Source organism: Littorina saxatilis, linkage group LG5, assembly GCF_037325665.1.
Source record: "Littorina saxatilis isolate snail1 linkage group LG5, US_GU_Lsax_2.0, whole genome shotgun sequence".
Classification (NCBI taxonomy): Eukaryota; Metazoa; Mollusca; class Gastropoda; order Littorinimorpha; family Littorinidae; genus Littorina; species Littorina saxatilis.
Genome location: NC_090249.1, coordinates 27866756 through 27885652, shown reverse-complemented (window position 1 = coordinate 27885652; position 18897 = coordinate 27866756). Strand labels below are relative to the sequence as shown.

At 38.2% G+C, this 18897-nt stretch overlaps 1 protein-coding gene and 1 long non-coding RNA gene across 5 annotated transcripts in view; both read right to left on the bottom strand.

Moving 5' to 3' along the window:
* Position 1: 1 nt before the first annotated feature.
* LOC138966748 (uncharacterized) lies at positions 2–5251 on the bottom strand. The gene is made up of 3 exons (XR_011455754.1): positions 5154–5251; positions 853–940; positions 2–37 (listed from the first exon to the last, which is right to left on the bottom strand). It is a non-coding gene; the product is annotated as an uncharacterized lncRNA (long non-coding RNA).
* Positions 5252–7819: 2568 nt separating this feature from the next.
* Positions 7820–18897, bottom strand: part of LOC138966746 (coiled-coil and C2 domain-containing protein 1-like) — a 35488-nt gene continuing 24410 nt past the window's right edge. The window contains exons 23-30 of one of the 4 annotated variants that reach the window (XM_070339072.1): positions 17752–17892; positions 17362–17385; positions 17045–17061; positions 13327–13350; positions 11714–11771; positions 11355–11484; positions 10420–10544; positions 7820–9977 (exon numbers count right to left, since the gene is read on the bottom strand). In XM_070339072.1, the coding sequence (XP_070195173.1) occupies positions 9945–9977; positions 10420–10544; positions 11355–11484; positions 11714–11771; positions 13327–13350; positions 17045–17061; positions 17362–17385; positions 17752–17892 (552 nt within the window). In that variant the 3' untranslated portion in view covers positions 7820–9944. The other 3 variants (XM_070339073.1, XM_070339075.1, XM_070339076.1) reach the window with 3 other exon arrangements.

Below are 18897 nucleotides of genomic sequence, written 5' to 3'. Positions count from 1 at the left end.
ACAACGGTTTTGCTGCGGTACTTCCTTGAAGCTTACGCTGAAAAAAGGAAAAGAAATCATTGCAATAAACACAAAAACATGTTCAAGCTTTACGCTGTACATTATTGTAAAAATCTCAAACAAATGAGGCAGAGCGCTGTTTAGAGATCTGATAAACAAAGGGAAATAAGCACTCTAATTTCTAAATGTTTGAGGATGAAAGTCGCTTGTTCATTTCAATGCTTGTTATTCTCTCAAGTGCCAGGAGAATGGTTCCAAATAACTCTCACTTACTCTGTTACACAAATCATATGCATTTAGAGTGCTTACTTCCCTTTGTACATCATTGCTAAACACTGAATATCAATTATCAAATGATCATCCTTACATGTCAAACATAAATATAATTTTATATAATGGCTTGCACAACAATTTCTTAAACCAGCCTTCAAGTGTAAAATATCATGTATGCAGCCATCATGATTCATATTGTAGGTGCACACAGTTTATTCAACTACCAGAAAAATAAATGTATTTCTATCAATTACTGGGTTTTGCATGAGGTCTGTAGTTTGACGTCACAGTTAATGCCTTACCGCCCGTGGGAGGCAAAACGGCATCACCAGTGCATGACTGTCAGATATATATATATATATATGCTGTTTGAAAACACTCAGCCTATAATAGGCATGTTTGTTAGCACACCCATCTCTTTTGTCTCAATTACAGAGGCATGTACCTTTGCCCACAAGACCTCCACGTGAACCCTTCTGACAAATCATCACTCTTTAGGGCAAGAACGCAAATGACAGACCTTAATACATCAACAAGTGTATACCTTCAGTTAAGTAAGTAATACAAATTGAAACATACCCGTGCATTTGTCAAGTTGCATTCAGTTTCACGGACGATGTCATAAAACTTTCTCTCCCACTCCATTGTGTTTTGAGAAAATTCTCATCTGAAAAAAACAGACCCAACTGTACAAAACTTTAAGCAACATATTAACAAAAATGCATTGTATTCAAAGCAACCTGTGCAACTTAGCATTTATAATCTCTTAAACTAAATATTGGTATACATATATTATGATCTATATACCATCTGTCAAGTTCAATCAAACTATTCAAAGGTATATTTCTTCTTCTTCTTCTGCGTTCGTGGGCTGAAACTCCCACGTACACTCGTGTTTTTTGCACGAGTGGAATTTTACGTGTATGACCGTTTTTTACCCCGCCATTGAGGCAGCCATACGCCGTTTTCGGAGGAAGCATGCTGGGTATTTTCGTGTTTCTATAACCCACCGAACTCTGACATGGATTACAGGATCTTTTTCGTGCGCACTTGCTCTTGTGTTTGCGTGTACACACGGGGGTGTTCGGACACCGAGGAGAGTCTGCACACAAAGTTGACTCTGAGAAATAAATCTCTCGCCGAACGTGGGGACGAACTCACGCTGACAATGGCCAACTGGATACAAATCCAGCGCGCTACCGACTGAGCTACATCCCCGCCAAAGGTATTTAAACGTCTATGTTTTTGCATACATGTGCATGCATACATCATTACATACACTACATGTCCAGGGCAAAGGAAGATTGAGGCAGAGAGACGGATATGGAGAGAGAACTGGGTGGCCGAGTGGTAACGCACTTGCGCTCGGAAGCGAGAGGTTGCGAGTTCGACCCTGGGTCAGGGTGTTAGCAATTTTCTCCCCCCTTTCCTAACCTAGGTGGTGGGTTCAAGTGCTAGTCTTTCGGATGAGACGAAAAACCGAGGTCCCTTCGTGTACACTACATTGGGGTGTGCACGTTAAAGATCCCACGATTGACAAAAGGGTCTTTCCTGGCAAAATTGTATAGGCATAGATAAAAATGTCCACCAAAATACCCGTGTGACTTGGAATAATACGCCGGCCGTGAAAAGTAGGATATGCGCCGAAATGGCTGCGATCTGCGCTGGCCGATGTGAATGCGTGATGTATTGTGTAAAATAATTCCATCTCACACGGCATAAATAAATCCCTGCGCCTTGAATATGTGCGCGATATAAATTGCATAAAATTAAAATTAAAATAAAAAAAATAAAAAAATCCCTGAGCAAAGAACTGTACCCACGGAATACGCGCGATATAAGCCTCATATTAATTGATTGATTGATTGTCAGATTGAGAAAACAAGAAGGGCAAAGCCCATACGACTCACATGCTTGACCTTGACCTTTACATGACCTTGACCTTCAGGGTCAAGGTCAAATAACTAAACCTAGCAATGACATCATACACTAAGAACTGCTTTACACATTTTTCCTACCAAAATACATGTGACCTTGACCCAAGGTCAAGGTCATCCAAGACAAAGCTGTTAATTCAAGACATAAGAAGTACAATGGTGCTTATTGCAGGCCTGTTTACCCTGACATTGACCCATGAGGAAGATTTGAAGGAAAATGAGGAAGATTTTCCACTTCATGCGGAAGATTTTTTTTTAAGCCACAAACTCGCTCTAAAGCAATAAAACACACTCTTTTTTTCATAATTTGCTGTGTGCAAAGAAATGATCAACTTAATTCTACATTACATGATAGCGTCATTGTATATTTGAGATGTAGTTTTCGGAGAAAGCAAATAGAAAGAAAAAAGTGATCGAGAAATGACTGTCACACAGCGTGCAGTAAGAATGGCTTGGTCCAAATTTCCTGGAAACCGTCAAGTCCGGATACTTCTTTGAGTAATCTTCTTTCCACTTCTGATAATAGATTCTCTTCTTCTCTGCCCCACACGCACTATCGCGCTCTTCATCGTCAGTTTCGTGTCGGTGTCGGTGTTGTTCCTTTCTTTTTGGAGGCATTTTGCAAAAGGACACCAACAGGCAACACGTGTAACCAAAGTCCCGGAAGAAGACACCGTTCTAACCGGAAATTGACGAAAGACGTCTTAATACTGAGAAAACTATCGCAACTTTTTACCGAAAACATCACAAATATTTTTTTCTCGAAATCGCGCCAAATTGCGGAAGATTTCAAGCAGTGCGCGGACAAGCGGAAAGACGATCTTAAATCCGTAAAACTTCCGCCCATTCCGTAAGAGTAAACAGGTCTGTTATTGGCTCTTTCTACCATGAGATATGGTCATTTTTAGTGGTTCACTACCTTATTTTGGTCACATTTCATAAGGGTCAAAGTGACCTTGACCTTGATCATATGTGACCAAATGTGTCTCATGATGAAAGCATAACATGTGCCCCACATAATTTTTAAGTTTGAAACAGTTATCTTCCATAGTTCAGGGTCAAGCCAAGGTCACTTCAAAATATGTATACAATCCAACTTTGAAGAGCTCCTGTGACCTTGACCTTGAAGCAAGGTAAACCAAACTGGTATCAAAAGATGGGGCTTACTTTGCCCTATATATCATATATAGGTGAGGTATTCAATCTCAAAAACTTCAGAGAAAATGGGAAAAATGGGAAAAATAGCTGTTTTTTAGACAACATTTATGGCCCCTGCGACCTTGACCTTGAAGCAAGGTCAAGATGCTATGTATGTTTTTTGGGGCCTTGTCATCATACACCATCTTGCCAAATTTGGTACTGATAGACTGAATAGTGTCCAAGAAATATCCAACGTTAAAGTTTTCCGGACGGACGGACGGACGGACGACTCGGGTAAGTACATACTCACTTTTGCTTCGCATGTGAGTCAAAAAGTGGAAGACTGAGGTTGGTGGGGCAAAGACAGATTCAATTAAGGAATCATAAAAGTTTAATGTTATTGTTGGGCGCAAAAGTAAGAATCCGGGGCAGAGTTGGAATAATCGGGATTTCCCGAAACCTCATTTGATTTCCAACAAAGCGCCGCATTTCCGGAAACAAGCTGCCTCGTTCTAGAAATGGCAACCATTCGACTGGCACAAAAAAGTATACCCTTTTCACAGGTCATGAATAAGGTATGAAAAAGCAAGGTCTTATACAGGGGAAGTCTTGAATTGGGGGTGTGGGGGTACACTGTGTAACAATTCTCTCAGTGACACTCGGCGCATGCAGCTAGCTAGTTGCTGCTGTCTCGATCTATTTTGAACACAATGATTTTTTTTTTCCTCAAAGTAGAGTGTTGCTGTTAGATTGTTACAACAGGCTGAAATCATCTTTAATTTGAATCAACATTTTGCAACAATCAATCACATCAATATTGCGCGCAGACTTGCACATTACGTTTCAAGAGCCTAGATTACCATGCAGTGACAAGAGCCTACTCAGTAAAGGGACGTAATGCTGTCTCTGCAGCCCAGAGAGACTGTGTGAGTTTAATATATAACCAGTTAAGACTGAGTAAAAAATTATAACAATCGATAGTTACCAGTGAAAAGTTATATCGGAACACTCTTGTTGTGTTTTTGTTGTTGTAAAATGTAAGATCTGAAACGTTAAAAATTACATAAAATTGGTGTGTTTTGGTCGAGTGGGATGGGTCGTTGAACTGTGTTGTTACAGCCCGCCAAAGTTATCAAAAGTGTTTTTGCTTTTTGTAATTCGGTTGGTTTGGTGCGTTATACAATGCATCTGCTTTTTCAAGACAAAGCATTGATCACTTTAAAACACAAGGATCATCATAGGCCATCATGACTTGTATCATTTTACATCGCATTCTAAGAAAGAGCAGAATTCTCACTATGCGCACGGTACATTTCTAGAATCGCGAAGGGCAAAGTTGGAATTCCTACAATGGCGGCCATTGTTGGAATTCCAACAAAGCGCAGGTCATTTCCGGAAAAGCGCCGATGACGAGATGGGTCGCAACATTATCATTCAATGGTTCAGGCAAAAGCCAAAAAAAATCACAAGTGCAAAACACGTTCACCAAACATCTAGGCTACTTCGTGGGATCAAGTATCAAGTGTGTAATCAATCCCTGCTAAACGATACGGTAGTATAAGCCCGTACAATGTCTGGGCTACGAATCGAAAACAAAACAACGCATGCCAACCTTCCGCTTTGCTGCTTGCATTGTTTTGACAATGATAATGGAATTAGTCAAGTTCCAACAAGATTGCCTTCTGCTACAAACTTCAGTTTGGAATTAAACGGCGTTTTAAACCTGCACGCAAAGCTCCCACAGCAAACACTAAACAAGACTGAAATGCAAAATTCAAATAGTTAAAAGCAAATTTGACAAACCTCTTAATAATTGGTGCTGTAATGGAAGCTAAACAAAGGAATTCTTCTCTGCTTTGAAAATCATGTTTCTGTCCAGATGTTTGACAGTTACTTCCCCTGTTGTTAAATATCTTTCCTTGTTTTCCTCGTCAAAGAGTGGAGACAAGGTTTCGCGTTGGCTCAGCGGTAACCGTTGGAGCTGCAGTCCGTACATGCATGGATGTGAATACATGTAACAAAACTAAAACTAAAACACACAAAGGCAAAGCTCAAAAAAAGGTGAAAAAAAGAAAACAAGGAAAAACTTGAAGAAAGAAAAACAAAGTAACAATCTAAAAGCAAAAACAATGTCAAAGATACTAATTCAAAATAAGCAGCGTCATCTTTATTTTTTCTTTGACTGTGGCTCCAAACCGAAAGGAGAAGAAGAATGCCACATGTAGATTTCACACACTCTCTCTTTTCCCTGTATTAATGATTCTAGTCTGGCTGTGCTATCATATTGCATAGCTCAAATACTACAATTTATGACCATACAAGTACCTGATACTGCTGACCACCTTCAAACCCCGGTGTTTGTACCGTAAACTTGCATACGTGTACCTTGTATACGCCCACCCCCCCTTATGCACCAATTTTGTCCAAAAGTTGGGGGTGGGCGTTTACTAGTTACTATAATACCCTTTACAAGAGCGGTTCCTTTGTCATGGGAAGAGTTCAAAGGATGCGTTATTGCACACAACTTTCCTCTCTCTCGCTCTCCCTCACACACACACACACACACACACACACACTAAGAATTCTGCAAGCAAACCACGAAAGAAATCTTCTTGCCGTATCGTCTATTAACAATTCCAAAAGACAACAACAGCAGACTTGAATGACCTTTGTAATTTCCCTTTACTCTAATGATCAAAAATGGGGGGTTGGCGTTTACCAGGTACTGTACCCTGTTACGCAGAATTTGATCAAAAGTAGGGGGTGGGCGTTTACTCGATACTGGGCGTATACAAGGTAGTTTACGGTACATGTCTGTCTTTGTACAGTGTATTGTTGTCTGCTCTGTGTGTGTGTGTGTGTGGTTGTGTGCATGTACTATATGTGTGTTAAAATGTCCTGGCAGAAGTTGCCATGTAAGAAAATGTTTATGTGCATGTGTACAACTTTCTGTTGTAATGGAGTGAGAGGTGATGGGGGTGGTGGTGGTGAAGTGTAAATGTGTGTGTGTGAGGAAGGTAAGTTGATGGAGGAAGAGACATTCAACATTAACCTTTGCCAGGCCGGGAAGGGTATGCATATTTTACCTTCTTTGAGAAGCATGGGTCCACACGGCCCCAAGACGTCTACATAAGGGTATGTATGTTTTTCCTTCTTTGAGAAGCATATGGGTCTGCACGGCCCCACGGCGTCTACGGAAGGGGATGCACGTTTTTCCTTCTTTGAGAAGCATGGGTCCGCATGGCCCCACGGAGTCTACGGAAGGGGATGCACGTTTCTTCTTCTTTGAGAAGCATGGGTCCGCACGGCCCCACGGCGTCTACGGAAGGAGATGCATGCTTTTTATATTTAGTCAAGTTTTGACTAAATATTTTAACATCGAGGGGGAATCGAAACGAGGGTCGTGGTGTATGTGCGTGTGTCTGTGTGTGTGTGTGTGTGTAGAGCGATTCAGACTAAACTACTGGACCGATCTTTATGAAATTTGACATGAGAGTTCCTGGGTATGAAATCCCCGAACGTTTTTTTCATTTTTTTGATAAATGTCTTTGATGACGTCATATCCGGCTTTTCGTGAAAGTTGAGGCGGCACTGTCACGCCCTCATTTTTCAACCAAATTGGTTGAAATTTTGGTCAAGTAATCTTCGACGAAGCCCGGACTTCGGTATTGCATTTCAGCTTGGTGGCTTAAAAATTAATTAATGACTTTGGTCATTAAAAATCTGAAAATTGTAAAAAAAAATAAAAATTTATAAAACGATCCAAATTTACGTTTACCTTATTCTCCATCATTTGCTGATTCCAAAAACATATAAATATGTTATATTCGGATTAAAAACAAGCTCTGAAAATTAAATATATAAAAATTATTATCAAAATTAAATTGTCCAAATCAATTTAAAAACACTTTCATCTTATTCCTTGTCGGTTCCTGATTCCAAAAACATATAGATATGATATGTTTGGATTAAAAACACGCTCAGAAAGTTAAAACGAAGAGAGGTACAGAAAAGCGTGCTATCCTTCTTAGCGCAACTACTACCCCGCTCTTCTTGTCAATTTCACTGCCTTTGCCATGAGCGGTGGACTGACGATGCTACGAGTATATGGTCTTGCTGAAAAATGGCATTGCGTTCAGTTTCATTCTGTGAGTTCGACAGCTACTTGACTAAATATTGTATTTTCGCATTACGCGACTTGTTCCTTCTTTGAGAAACATGGGTCCGCATGGCCCCACGACGTCTTCCGTTTGTAGTCTAAATTTGACCTTTGTTTTTTTATTTACTTCTCGCTGAAATGCAATGATCTTTAAGGACATAAGAGCTTTTTATGTGCCTGAGGCATTCTTAAAAGCTCATTAAAATATTCCAACTAGTTTAAGAGATATTTGCAATTAAACACCCTTCTGGGTCCACACAGACCCACGATCACTGGCGAATTTAAACAAATTCACAAGAACACACATTACTGCAGGATAATATTTTATTTTGCATCCAAGAGCAATTAAAAAGAAACTTACACAAGTTTGTTTGTGTACAAAAAAGTATCATCAGTAAGCAAAAATACAATAATAGTTTTATTCCTCTCCAGTTGATTATGAAATCTACACTATAATACATCTTCAACAAATATTTGCACTGTTTCTGCATGTCTGCAAGCGTGTTTGCAAGCACATGCATAAGCTCACATATGTGTTCGTTTGTGCGACACGTTTTACATTTTTCACAATGATACAGATAAAACTACTTAAAATATACCAATCAACTATTATTTTCTGTTTCTTATAGACAACAGAGAAATCACACAATCTATTTAGAGATCTATAGTGAACAGAAACCCTTTTTGCATGTAAACAGAACCCGTTTATGTATGTACAAGTAAATTCAAAGCATTAATTGCTACCTTCAAACAACATTTACACAAGAAAAGCCCTCATTACTGAAACTCACTGTACATATGTTTAGCAAATATGTACACAGCCCTGAAAGTTCAACAAATGGTGTACTAGCCCTGAAAATGTACTAGCCAGAGAGCAAACTTTACTAGCCAAAGCAACAATTTGTTTCAGCAAGTTTACTCGCATTTGGTGAGTAGATGAACATTTCTACTCGCCAGTTACATGTTTCTACTTGCCATGGCGAGTAAAATACTCGCCACTTTCAGGCCTGGTACACATTCACAAATCTGACTTCAAATAAAACCACATTATGTTCCTTGTTTTAGTATCTCCATCATTTGTAACATACACAAGAAGTTTTTATTTTATGTTATTGTTTTTACAAATAACCAATATGTGAAGTAAGCTAAAGCATGATCATACAAGCATCTTATTTCCTTGAAATGATGTAAACAATTGGAAAGTGTAGTTTAAATCAGTAAATGCATCAAATCTTACACACAGCAGCCTGGAAAATCATAGGCAGTGTCTCCAGCTCATGGGAATTGCAAACATGAAACATCCCAGACAAAAAAATAATGTATTTAAGAATAAGACAATAATCAACTCCATCCATAATCATACTCATCACAGATTGAGAATTTGTTCTAGTCTTAAAGGTACATAGTATTATGCCATTTGAATCAAAACACAACAACCACTGCTTTGGAGCCAACATCTCAAATTGCAAGGTGTCCATCAAACATCTTATCTATTACGCACACACATTCGCACACAATCACACTCATGCACACATGTGTCCATACATGTTCACACCCATGCGCACAGAATGATGTGCATGCACATTAACATACAAATGCCTGTGACAGATAATGCATCTGTGGATGAACCAAACCACGGCCACTTAAAACATATTATACACCTTTCACTGACAGAAATCATCAGTGTGTTGCTTTTTAGTATTGAGTGATGACCAAAATGGAGTTTCCCGTACCATTAAAGCTGAGCCAATTCAAAAGTTGATATTGCGTCTCAAACAACATAGAAAACGTACCTACTCCAATGTTACGATCAAACATTTCACAAACCAAAATTAAAGGCACAAGGATCGTGATCACAAAAATAGCATTTTCATGCTGAAAAAGGTTAAGACGTAGAAAAGAAGAACAGCTGCTGAAAAGGTTTTGTGAAATATCATACAGCATGAAAAGCATTAACAACTTCTTCACTCTAGTAAAATCTTTATTTCAGAAATTGAATGTCAAAGAATCACGTACTATTCATTTGTATGGTAAAATCAAATGAAATCATTTAAACAAAACAATATCAAAACTTTACATCAATTTAAAGGATACTACATTCAGAGCTGAAAGTCTTCTTTACCTATAAGTGCAACTACAAAGTTTGTATGATATATCTTACACATCTCTCTCTCTCTCTCTCTCTCTCTCTCTCTCTCTCTCTCTCTCTCTCTCTCTCTCTCTCTCTCTCTCAACAATTCTGTTCATACTCTTTCAACATATCCAAAAGATCATACCCATCCGTCATTCAATGCAAAGAAATTCACTAATCAAATAACATACATTTACACACAATATAACCCAAGAAGACAGCACATCCATACACCACTAAGCAATTCTTTATTTGTTTGCAAATTTGATTGGAAAGACATTGTTCACAACATCCATGATCATCTTTATCCTGGGATCTTTGCCTTGATAGCTGCAAGCTGAAACAAAACAGAGATATATAATACATTGGAGTTGGCCTGAAAAAATGTATTTTACTTTAAGTTCAATTATCAGGGGAAAAAAAGGTAACAAGTGCAACTCTTGTTGGAAGGGAAATAGGTGAAGGTGTGTGTGTGTGTGTGTGTGTGTGTGTGTGTGTGTGTGTGCATGTGTGCATGCATGCATGCATGCGTGCATGTGTGTGTGTGTGTGCGTTTATGTGAATGCATGAGTGTGTGTGAATGCATGAGTTTTTGCATGCATGTCTGTCAGTTTATCTTTTTTTGTCTGGCTATTTCTGTGTGTGTTTGAATGCATGTGTGCACATTTAACATACATACTATAATGTGGACAATAATATTAGCAATGACAATAAAAGACAAGAGATAAGCACTGCACCTATTTATCAGCTAAAACCTAGGAATTCATTCAGACGGTTACCTCCTTCTTGGCAAGCTTGCATTTATTAATCATGGTCTCAGCTTTCTGTACATCTCCAATCCGCGCCAACTGTCTCGCTTCTGTTTCAAACATTACTGCCTCCTTCTCCACCGCAGCAACGTAGGCTGAAACCATAGAATATGACAAAATAAATGAGCAAGAGGGCGATAACAACACCATCATCCAACAACTACAATGACTTGCCACAACAGATGCACATATACATGCATGCATGCACAAACATTCACCCTGGATACTCAGTCAGACTGAAAAGTGTTCAATATTAATGAAGCATCAATTGATGCACCAAGAGATCAAATCAGACTCTGGTCACTTTATCAGATCTGCCAATGTTTCTACATGGGATAAGACTAGCCCTCTACTTTGACACATACCCAACATCGACAGCCCGACTGCTTCCTTTGGTGGCTTTTAAGAAATCAGTTCTAATTAAAAATAAATCCCATTCTGCACAGAAAGCAGCCAGGCTGTAGCCTGTTTGGTATGCAGGGCTAACACCAAACAAAAATGAAAAACCTGAAAGGCCAGGGTCCACGGCGGCAGGGGCAAAGAACCAGCCTCTCCTGGTACCAAAATGTATGTTCATAAATTATAAAATAATACACATTTTGCCTCCATCAACCATCCAAACTAAAAAATAAAAAATAAACGTTTTAAGTTTTCCTTTAAGAAACCGGATTTTCCGGTTTAAAAAGTTTTCAAAAACCAATTTTTTTCCGTCGAGAACTGGAAAGGTGTTAGCCCTGGGTATGTGTCCTACTGGAAGGATGGTCTCATCCAATGTAAAAGCCTGAACAGATCTGACATGGTGAGCCGAATCATTTACACGGGAAGGACTGTGCTTTTGACCAGAAATGTGGGAGGTGGTGGCATGGAGGATGGCGAGTTGGACCGGGCAGGGGGCCCTTAAATACCTTTCCAGGCCTCTGTTCCTCCTTCCCTGAGCTGTTTCTGTTGCAGTTCCAGCTTCTCCTCCAACAGGGAACTCTTGTGACGCAGCGTCTGCATCTGAATGGCGCTCAAGCTATCCTTCAGGTACGAAATCTGCACTCACAATCATCCACAGGAGAGTGTTTGATCAGATATGGCAGAAAATGTTGCCGTTCATTTTTTCGGCAAAGATGGAAGTGAGAAGAAAAGAAAACACACACGCACGCACACACGCACGCACACACGCACGCACACACACACACACACACACAAGCATCACAACACAATGGAAGAATTTCTTTTTTTAAATCTCCACAAATGTAATAAGAAAAATATAACGAACCTGTTTGTCCAACTGCTGTTTTTCATAGCGAAGCACCTCCATACAGCTTGTTCCATCACTGAAAGAAGACACACGAATGTATTAAAGTAAAAAATTTTTTTAAAGTAAAGCAAATTGTGTTATATTGTGCTAGATATTTGTTCAGTGTAGCCTTTCAAATGGTACACTTGTATGTGACGTTTTACAGGCACGTGAGTTTCTGCGGGCTGCTTTCACATTGCAAGCAGACTGGATCCGACTGTTATTCATGACCATACTGTTTTGTGTGTGCCTCATATTTACTTACCCACAGATCCACTACTCTCAAGATTAGTCTCGACAAGCAAAAGATTTCTAAAAATCTACAACCCTTTACCGTCTGCAACAAATGATAAGAAACATGCACACATAAAAAAATGAAAGTTGAGTGCTTCACACACTGATAAAGTCAGCTGCCCTGTTAAGTCATAATTTGTTAGTTTCTTTGCGAGCCTAAGAAAGAAAATAAATGCACTTTTCAGAAAACACCTATGCTATGCTAACTTGGTTTTTCTGTCCCTAGAACTAGAGTCTATTTGAGACATGACATGGTTATATGCTAGACCATATTAGAAACAGCTGCAGACTAAGAGTTTAAGTAGAGTATAGATGTCAGGCAAGCTTGTCGGACAAAGACTAAGCCCATCCTTGTCACAGTGCTTAATTTTACCCTGTCAGCCAGTAAATCTGTTTCCTACAATGATTCTCCCCCCCCCCCCCCCAAAAAAAAAAAAAAAAGACATTAATGATGGTTTGCTTGTTGCTATTATTAATGCTTGCTGACAATTTTTACACTCATTTTGATTGTGCTTCCTTTTTGTCTTTGAAGTAAAAAATAACAGTTATTTTCTTCACTTCCCTCCCATCTCCCTTTTTGTGTGTGAAAACAATGTGCAGTTCAAATGAAAACAAGGAACAATACAGCAAAACAAATAGCTTCAAAATTCCTTCAACAGTAACAATTGTCATTTTCAAATCAAGTTTATTATATTTTAAAAGGAAAAGTTCAGACTTTAGAATATCAAAAAGGCATTACATGAACAACATTTTGACTGATATGGTTGTTGTTTCTTTTTGTAGTTTTAAACTGGACTTTTTAAATATCACAAGGAATATAATTATACTAAAGCTCTTATAAATATCAAAGTAATTAATGTAAAAAGTAAATTTAAAAATTGTTAACTCACAAGGTCTTAAAAAGAAAGAAGTGTTAAATTGGGGAGTCTTAAAAGGGGTTTCCACTGTAATTAAAATACTGTAACTTTGCAAAATACACAAAAACTTTTCTGAAAGATAATATAAAACTAAAGGCAAGAGAAAGCCAACATTCTTGACCATTCAAAAATGATATAAAGTCTTTGTGAGATTTCAAGGCTTTGTAAATATAAAATACAGGTAGCTCAAAATAAATCTCAGAAGAGCTGTTACTTCTGCTCACATTGTTTTAACTCATTTACATCTATAAATTTGTTATAATTATAAGAGTCTTTCTCTTGCCTTTCAAAGATGTCAATCAATTTTTTTTTTTAAACAGGAAAAAAAAAATGCATGTAATTAACAAGTAATTGTACAACTCTTCCCAAAGCTGAACTCACACATCAGATTCGTCCCTATCAGAACTGAAAAGAGGATACACGTAGAAATAGTGAGGCACTTAATAATAATATCAACCCTGAATCAGTGAATGCCCGCATTAAAAGACTTTAGATCATCAATATGTAACATTGTAAAGAGAATAATAAGAATTAAGATCAACATCTCAAATTAACCAAAAAGTAAGACCATTATTTGTGACCAATTAGGTAAACAGATTTGACTCTATGCAGACATAACATCAATTCAAATATCACATTACAAGGGCAATCAGCATGCATCACGATGTCCTGCAAACACAACAAAACTTACCTCCCTTCAAATACAAAAGCATAGAAACAACCTGTTTAGGCAGTCAAATCTTGTTTATCAGGATACAGTCATCAGTCAACACTAAGGAACAATGATACACGCACTGTATTAGAGGCATTACCTTCTGCAATATGAATATAAGACAAGTACATGTCGCCAGATCTAAGGGAAAAAATCCCTTTCGCATGCCAAAAAAGTGTCAGGCAATTGATAGGACTAGATGTACATGCATGATAATTTTCATGAAACAATTTTAAACTCAGTACAGCAAATGTCACAAATAAACTTCCCCTGAATGACAAGAGGAAACTGGCTGCACTTTCTGTATTGCATAAGAGCATAAAGAATTCAACCCTTTACAATTCAAAGCTAAATTTATACAAAATGTTAACTGTGCACTGGACGCTGATATCAGACATGACAGTTGAAGAAACTTGGCATAAAAATATCACATGCAGACAAAACTGCACTCTTCAACAAAACCACATTACATGTATTGATAGCACTACCATTTTAAGGTTGCCTCAGACCATTACAGCAGCTAGGTAACAGCTCATTAGAAGGTCAATGTTTCAGGTTGCGGAAAGGGAAGAGGGAATAAAGTTAGGAATGTGCATTCCTTCAAAACAGTGTTGCCGAGTTACAAGCAGGGTGATGACGTAGAGAGTGTATAGAAAAGCAAATGCTCATGTTCATGGCATTCAATTCACTCTTGAGGCGATGAAAACAAAGCAAACAAAGCGGGGAGATTCATGATGACAAAGCGATCTTGCCTCATTTTTTGGACACTATTCCTTCAAAACAAAACGTCAGACAGACAGGCAGACAGGACAGGAACAACTGATTCATACACAATGGGGTTGGCAGGTTTTGGATACAAAGTACAGTTCAAACCAATGAAACTTGGCCAAGCAGTTGCAGGTCTAAGATTCAGCAAAATGAACAGGCAAGATCCGAAGCATGACTCCAGGTTCTGATAAGGCCTATATAGCCAAGGAATTCTAAATTTATGTTGGTAAATCAGAATATTTTGCTACTGCTGATTTCAGTGTGCATATACAGGGGAAAACATCTGTGCTTTCCAAGACAGCAAGCTAAAAGGGGTTGGATTGCAAATATAGGGAGTCAATAAGCTCCAGCATAGGATATCTTCATTCAAGCATCTTAGAGGGAAGTTTTTCTTGGGGATTTCAAGCCTGCTGGAAATTAAACTCACTGATTTTTGGACCGAGTACTGCTTCCTTCAGGTTCTATCTTTCTGTACACACCCACACCCATGGGCTCCCTTCACATATATAGCAGGCAGAGCTGTGTTACATTATTAGTCACTACAGTATCAAATACTAATGCAAGATATTTTGTTTTCATCTAGCTGACAGATGATTTTCTGTGCTGACTTTACATAGCAAGCAGACTGTTAGATTATACATTACTACAGTACTATACTTCTAAGTTGTTGATTTTTTTAATCTAGCTGACACTGATTGTCAGTCTCATGATTCCGTGGGCTTATATATCTTCACATAGCAAGCAATCTGAGTGTGTTAGATTGTCATTTACTCTAGCTTTACACAATTACTACGGTTTTATGTAACTTATAACAGACATTGGTGTCAGATTCTGTGGTCTGCCTTCAAAACGCAAGTAAAGTCTGTTAAACTAATATTTACTACTGCATCATAATTGTTAATTTTTATACATAACTAACCCATACATATAACTGCTGCACATATATCAGACTTTCTGTGTATACATATGGGATCAGCAGAAGACACCTTCATTAATCTACAACCCTTTACCATGACTACAACAAATAGTAAGAATTATGCATGCAAAAATGAAAATGTCAATTAATAAAATAAAAGCAGACTCCAAGAAGAATGATGATACAGACATAAATATTAAACTAAACACAAAACATACACACAAACAAGGAACAGTCAGACTGGTGTGTGTCAACAAAGACCAGAGAGGAACTTAACTGCTCAAATACTGTACGAGAGTAGAGTATGGCCTCATGCCCATGTGTTAGGAAAACATATAATCTAAAATCTTAAAATCTTAAAACATGTGCAAACAAAAAGCACTAAAAATTGTGCACGGCCTTATCAGTTCGAGTTAGCAATACACAAAATCCAAAAGGATTTTAACAAGTGTAATTTTTGTGCAAACATTGGAACAAAAACACACACAAAATGTCAGATCCATCATCTTTCCAACCACTGTCTTATTCTGTACAAGGGTAAAATAGATACAAATGACTGGACAAAATATCACAGAAACAGCTTCCAAGTCACTTCGTATCCAACTATGTTCACCCTAAAAATTCTCATTGTATATTAGTTAATGTCAGTGAAGATAAAATTATGTAAAATGTTTTGATTGAATTGTGATTATGCAAGAATCACAGTGTAAACTGAATGACTCTGTCAGAAATTATCGTACATGTACTTCCCTGAAAGCGGCGACGTATGGCTGCCTAAATGGCGGGGTTAAAACGATCATACATGTAAAAACCCACTCGTGTAAAAAACACGAGTGTACATGGGAGTTTCAGCCCATGAACGCAGAAGAAGAAGACTTGTACATCATACAACACTCGCTTCTCTCCCCGTCCAATACTTACTCCAAAAATGTTCAAAAGTATAAATGAATGCCAGTGAAGAAAAACTTGAACTGTACAAGGTTTTGATTGAAATATGATTATGATAGAATCACCAAAAATTCTGGCTGAAATTTTTAAAAAAGCAGCCGCCACCATCATACACACATTTCACAGTTTTTTATTTTGACAGTACGTAACATTTAGCCACGAACATGACAATATGCTCTCCGCAACAACATTAACGTGAAAAATAAGTGATGAGCATGCCGTCTAATGTCACTGTCCAGTTGGTCGTTTTGTAGCGTCGGTCGCTCTACATTTCCCCTCCTCTCTTAGGAAAGTGTGCAGATACTTGACTTTTCACTGCCAAAAACAGAAACAGATTTCAAATGAGTGAAATCTCTCTTTTTCTTCTTCTTCCTTTTTGTTTGTTTGCCATTCTGTTCCTTTTGAATAGAATGTTGTTGTTGTTTTTTTATGCTGATAAAAATGTAAGTTTATTTTCACAAAATAATCCTTTCATTTTTAAATGTTAAAAATGTTTCAACAAAACTCATCCAAAACTGCTTGTGCCAACGGAGACAGTTTTGGTGCTCTTTCATCAAAGCACAAAACTAAAACACAGGAGTAAATGTTTTACTTCAAGTTTTCTGAACTCTTCAAGAGAGAAGGAGAAAGTGACTTGTCCTGAAAGTTTGAGAGAGAAAAAAACAGCAGCTAAGGTTATATCTAAAGCAAGCACAATACTGTAAGTATGTTACGTACGTTAGCTTAGAAGTCTATTTATAATCGTGCATACTCACTTTTTAGGTTTCTGAGCCTGTAACCCAAAAAATAGAAAACACACACATAAAATCATGAACATTTATTGAGACCAATTATAGACATGAAAACATTTTTCTAGGTGAACTAAATATTCTAAAAATACTCACATCAAATCAGTGTCATCGTACAAAGCTCATAACAAGCCTTATATTTTCTACAATTTTTATTTTAAATTCAAATGTTTCAACTCGACAAATCAGTTAGTGGCAAAAATTGGGGTATAAAAATCCTGAAATACAGAACATGAAGAAAAAAATCTTGGAAAAAAATCACCAGTACTCTAACTTTAACTTACCGATGCTGTTTGTCCTGCTTGACTCTGAAAAAGAAACCAAAAACATAAAACAAATTAAAACAACAAACTGACCAAACCTTACAAAATAAGGCACAAAGGTGACCTTTAGAATATGCAACCATACTGATGTTCAAATATTTGCACACACACACACACACACACACACACACACACACACACACACACACACACACACACACACACACACATCAATAGAGACCACAAATGCAAAATAGTAAACCAAAACTTACCGCTGTCTGCTAATATGAAGTTCTGGATGGTTAAAATTAAATAAAACACAATAAAAAAAATAGAATTAAAAAAGAAATATCCTTCTAAAAACACAGACGCATGTACACAAATGAACACACTGTACCACTAACAACTGACCTTTGACCCCACTGTGCGAATAAACTGGTCAATGACGAGCCACTTCTCTTTGCTTTCCTCCACCTGGCGACCTTTAAAAGGGTCGCGTAGTCTGACCTTCACCTCCAGTTTGCCACCAACTGACTTCCGACCGTCCATCAACTGAAATAAGAAAGAGAACATTTAATTGAAATGATAACTTCAGAGGCATGTAAAAGATTATTTTCAAAACTACAGTTCATATTGATATAACAACTGTGACCAACAACATCAACAAGGACTGGGTGGCCCAGTGGTAACGCACTTGCGCTCGGAAGCGAGAGGTTGCGAGTTCGACCCTGGGTCAGGGTCAGGGCGTTAGCAATTTTCTCCCCCCTTTCCTAACCTAGGTGGTGGGTTCAAGTGCTAGTCTTTCGGATGAGACAAAAAAACGAGGTCCCTTCGTGTACACTACATTGGGGTGTGTACGTTAAAGATCCCACGATTGACAAAAGGGTCTTTCCTGGCAAAATTGTATAGGCATACAGGGCCGGACCAAATGAGTTGTAAGGGGGGGGTTCCTCCTTTTTTTTTGGGGGGGGGGGGGCAAATCAGCAAAGTGGCGAAGCCACAAGAACTAGGGGGGTCCGGGGGCATGCCCCCCCGGAAAATGTGTGAAAAACGGTTAAAATCTGTGCAATCTGGTGCATTCTGGGCCTTGTTTTGAGGGTTTCACATTGAATAAAATTTGTTAGAGACACACAAAATTTATTAAAAAAATAAAAATAAAAAAATAAAAACACTCAAAGCAAGGTACATGCTTTTTCCAGGGGTGGGGTTCCGGAACCCCTGGAACCCCCCCCTGGGTCCGGCCCTGGCATAGATAAAAATGTCCACCAAAATACCCGTGTGACTTGAATAATAGGCCGTGAAAAGTAGGATGTGCGCCGAAATCGCTGCGATCTCCTGGCCGATGTGAATGCGTGATGTATTGTGTAAAAAAATTCCATCTCACACGGCATAAATAAATCCCTGCGCCTTGAATATGTGCGCGATATAAATTGCATAAAATAAAAAATAAAATATAAAAATAAAAAAATAAATCCCTGCGCTTAGAACTGTACCCACGGAATACGCGCGATATAAGCCTCATATTGATTGATTGATTGATTGAACAACAGCAAAAAC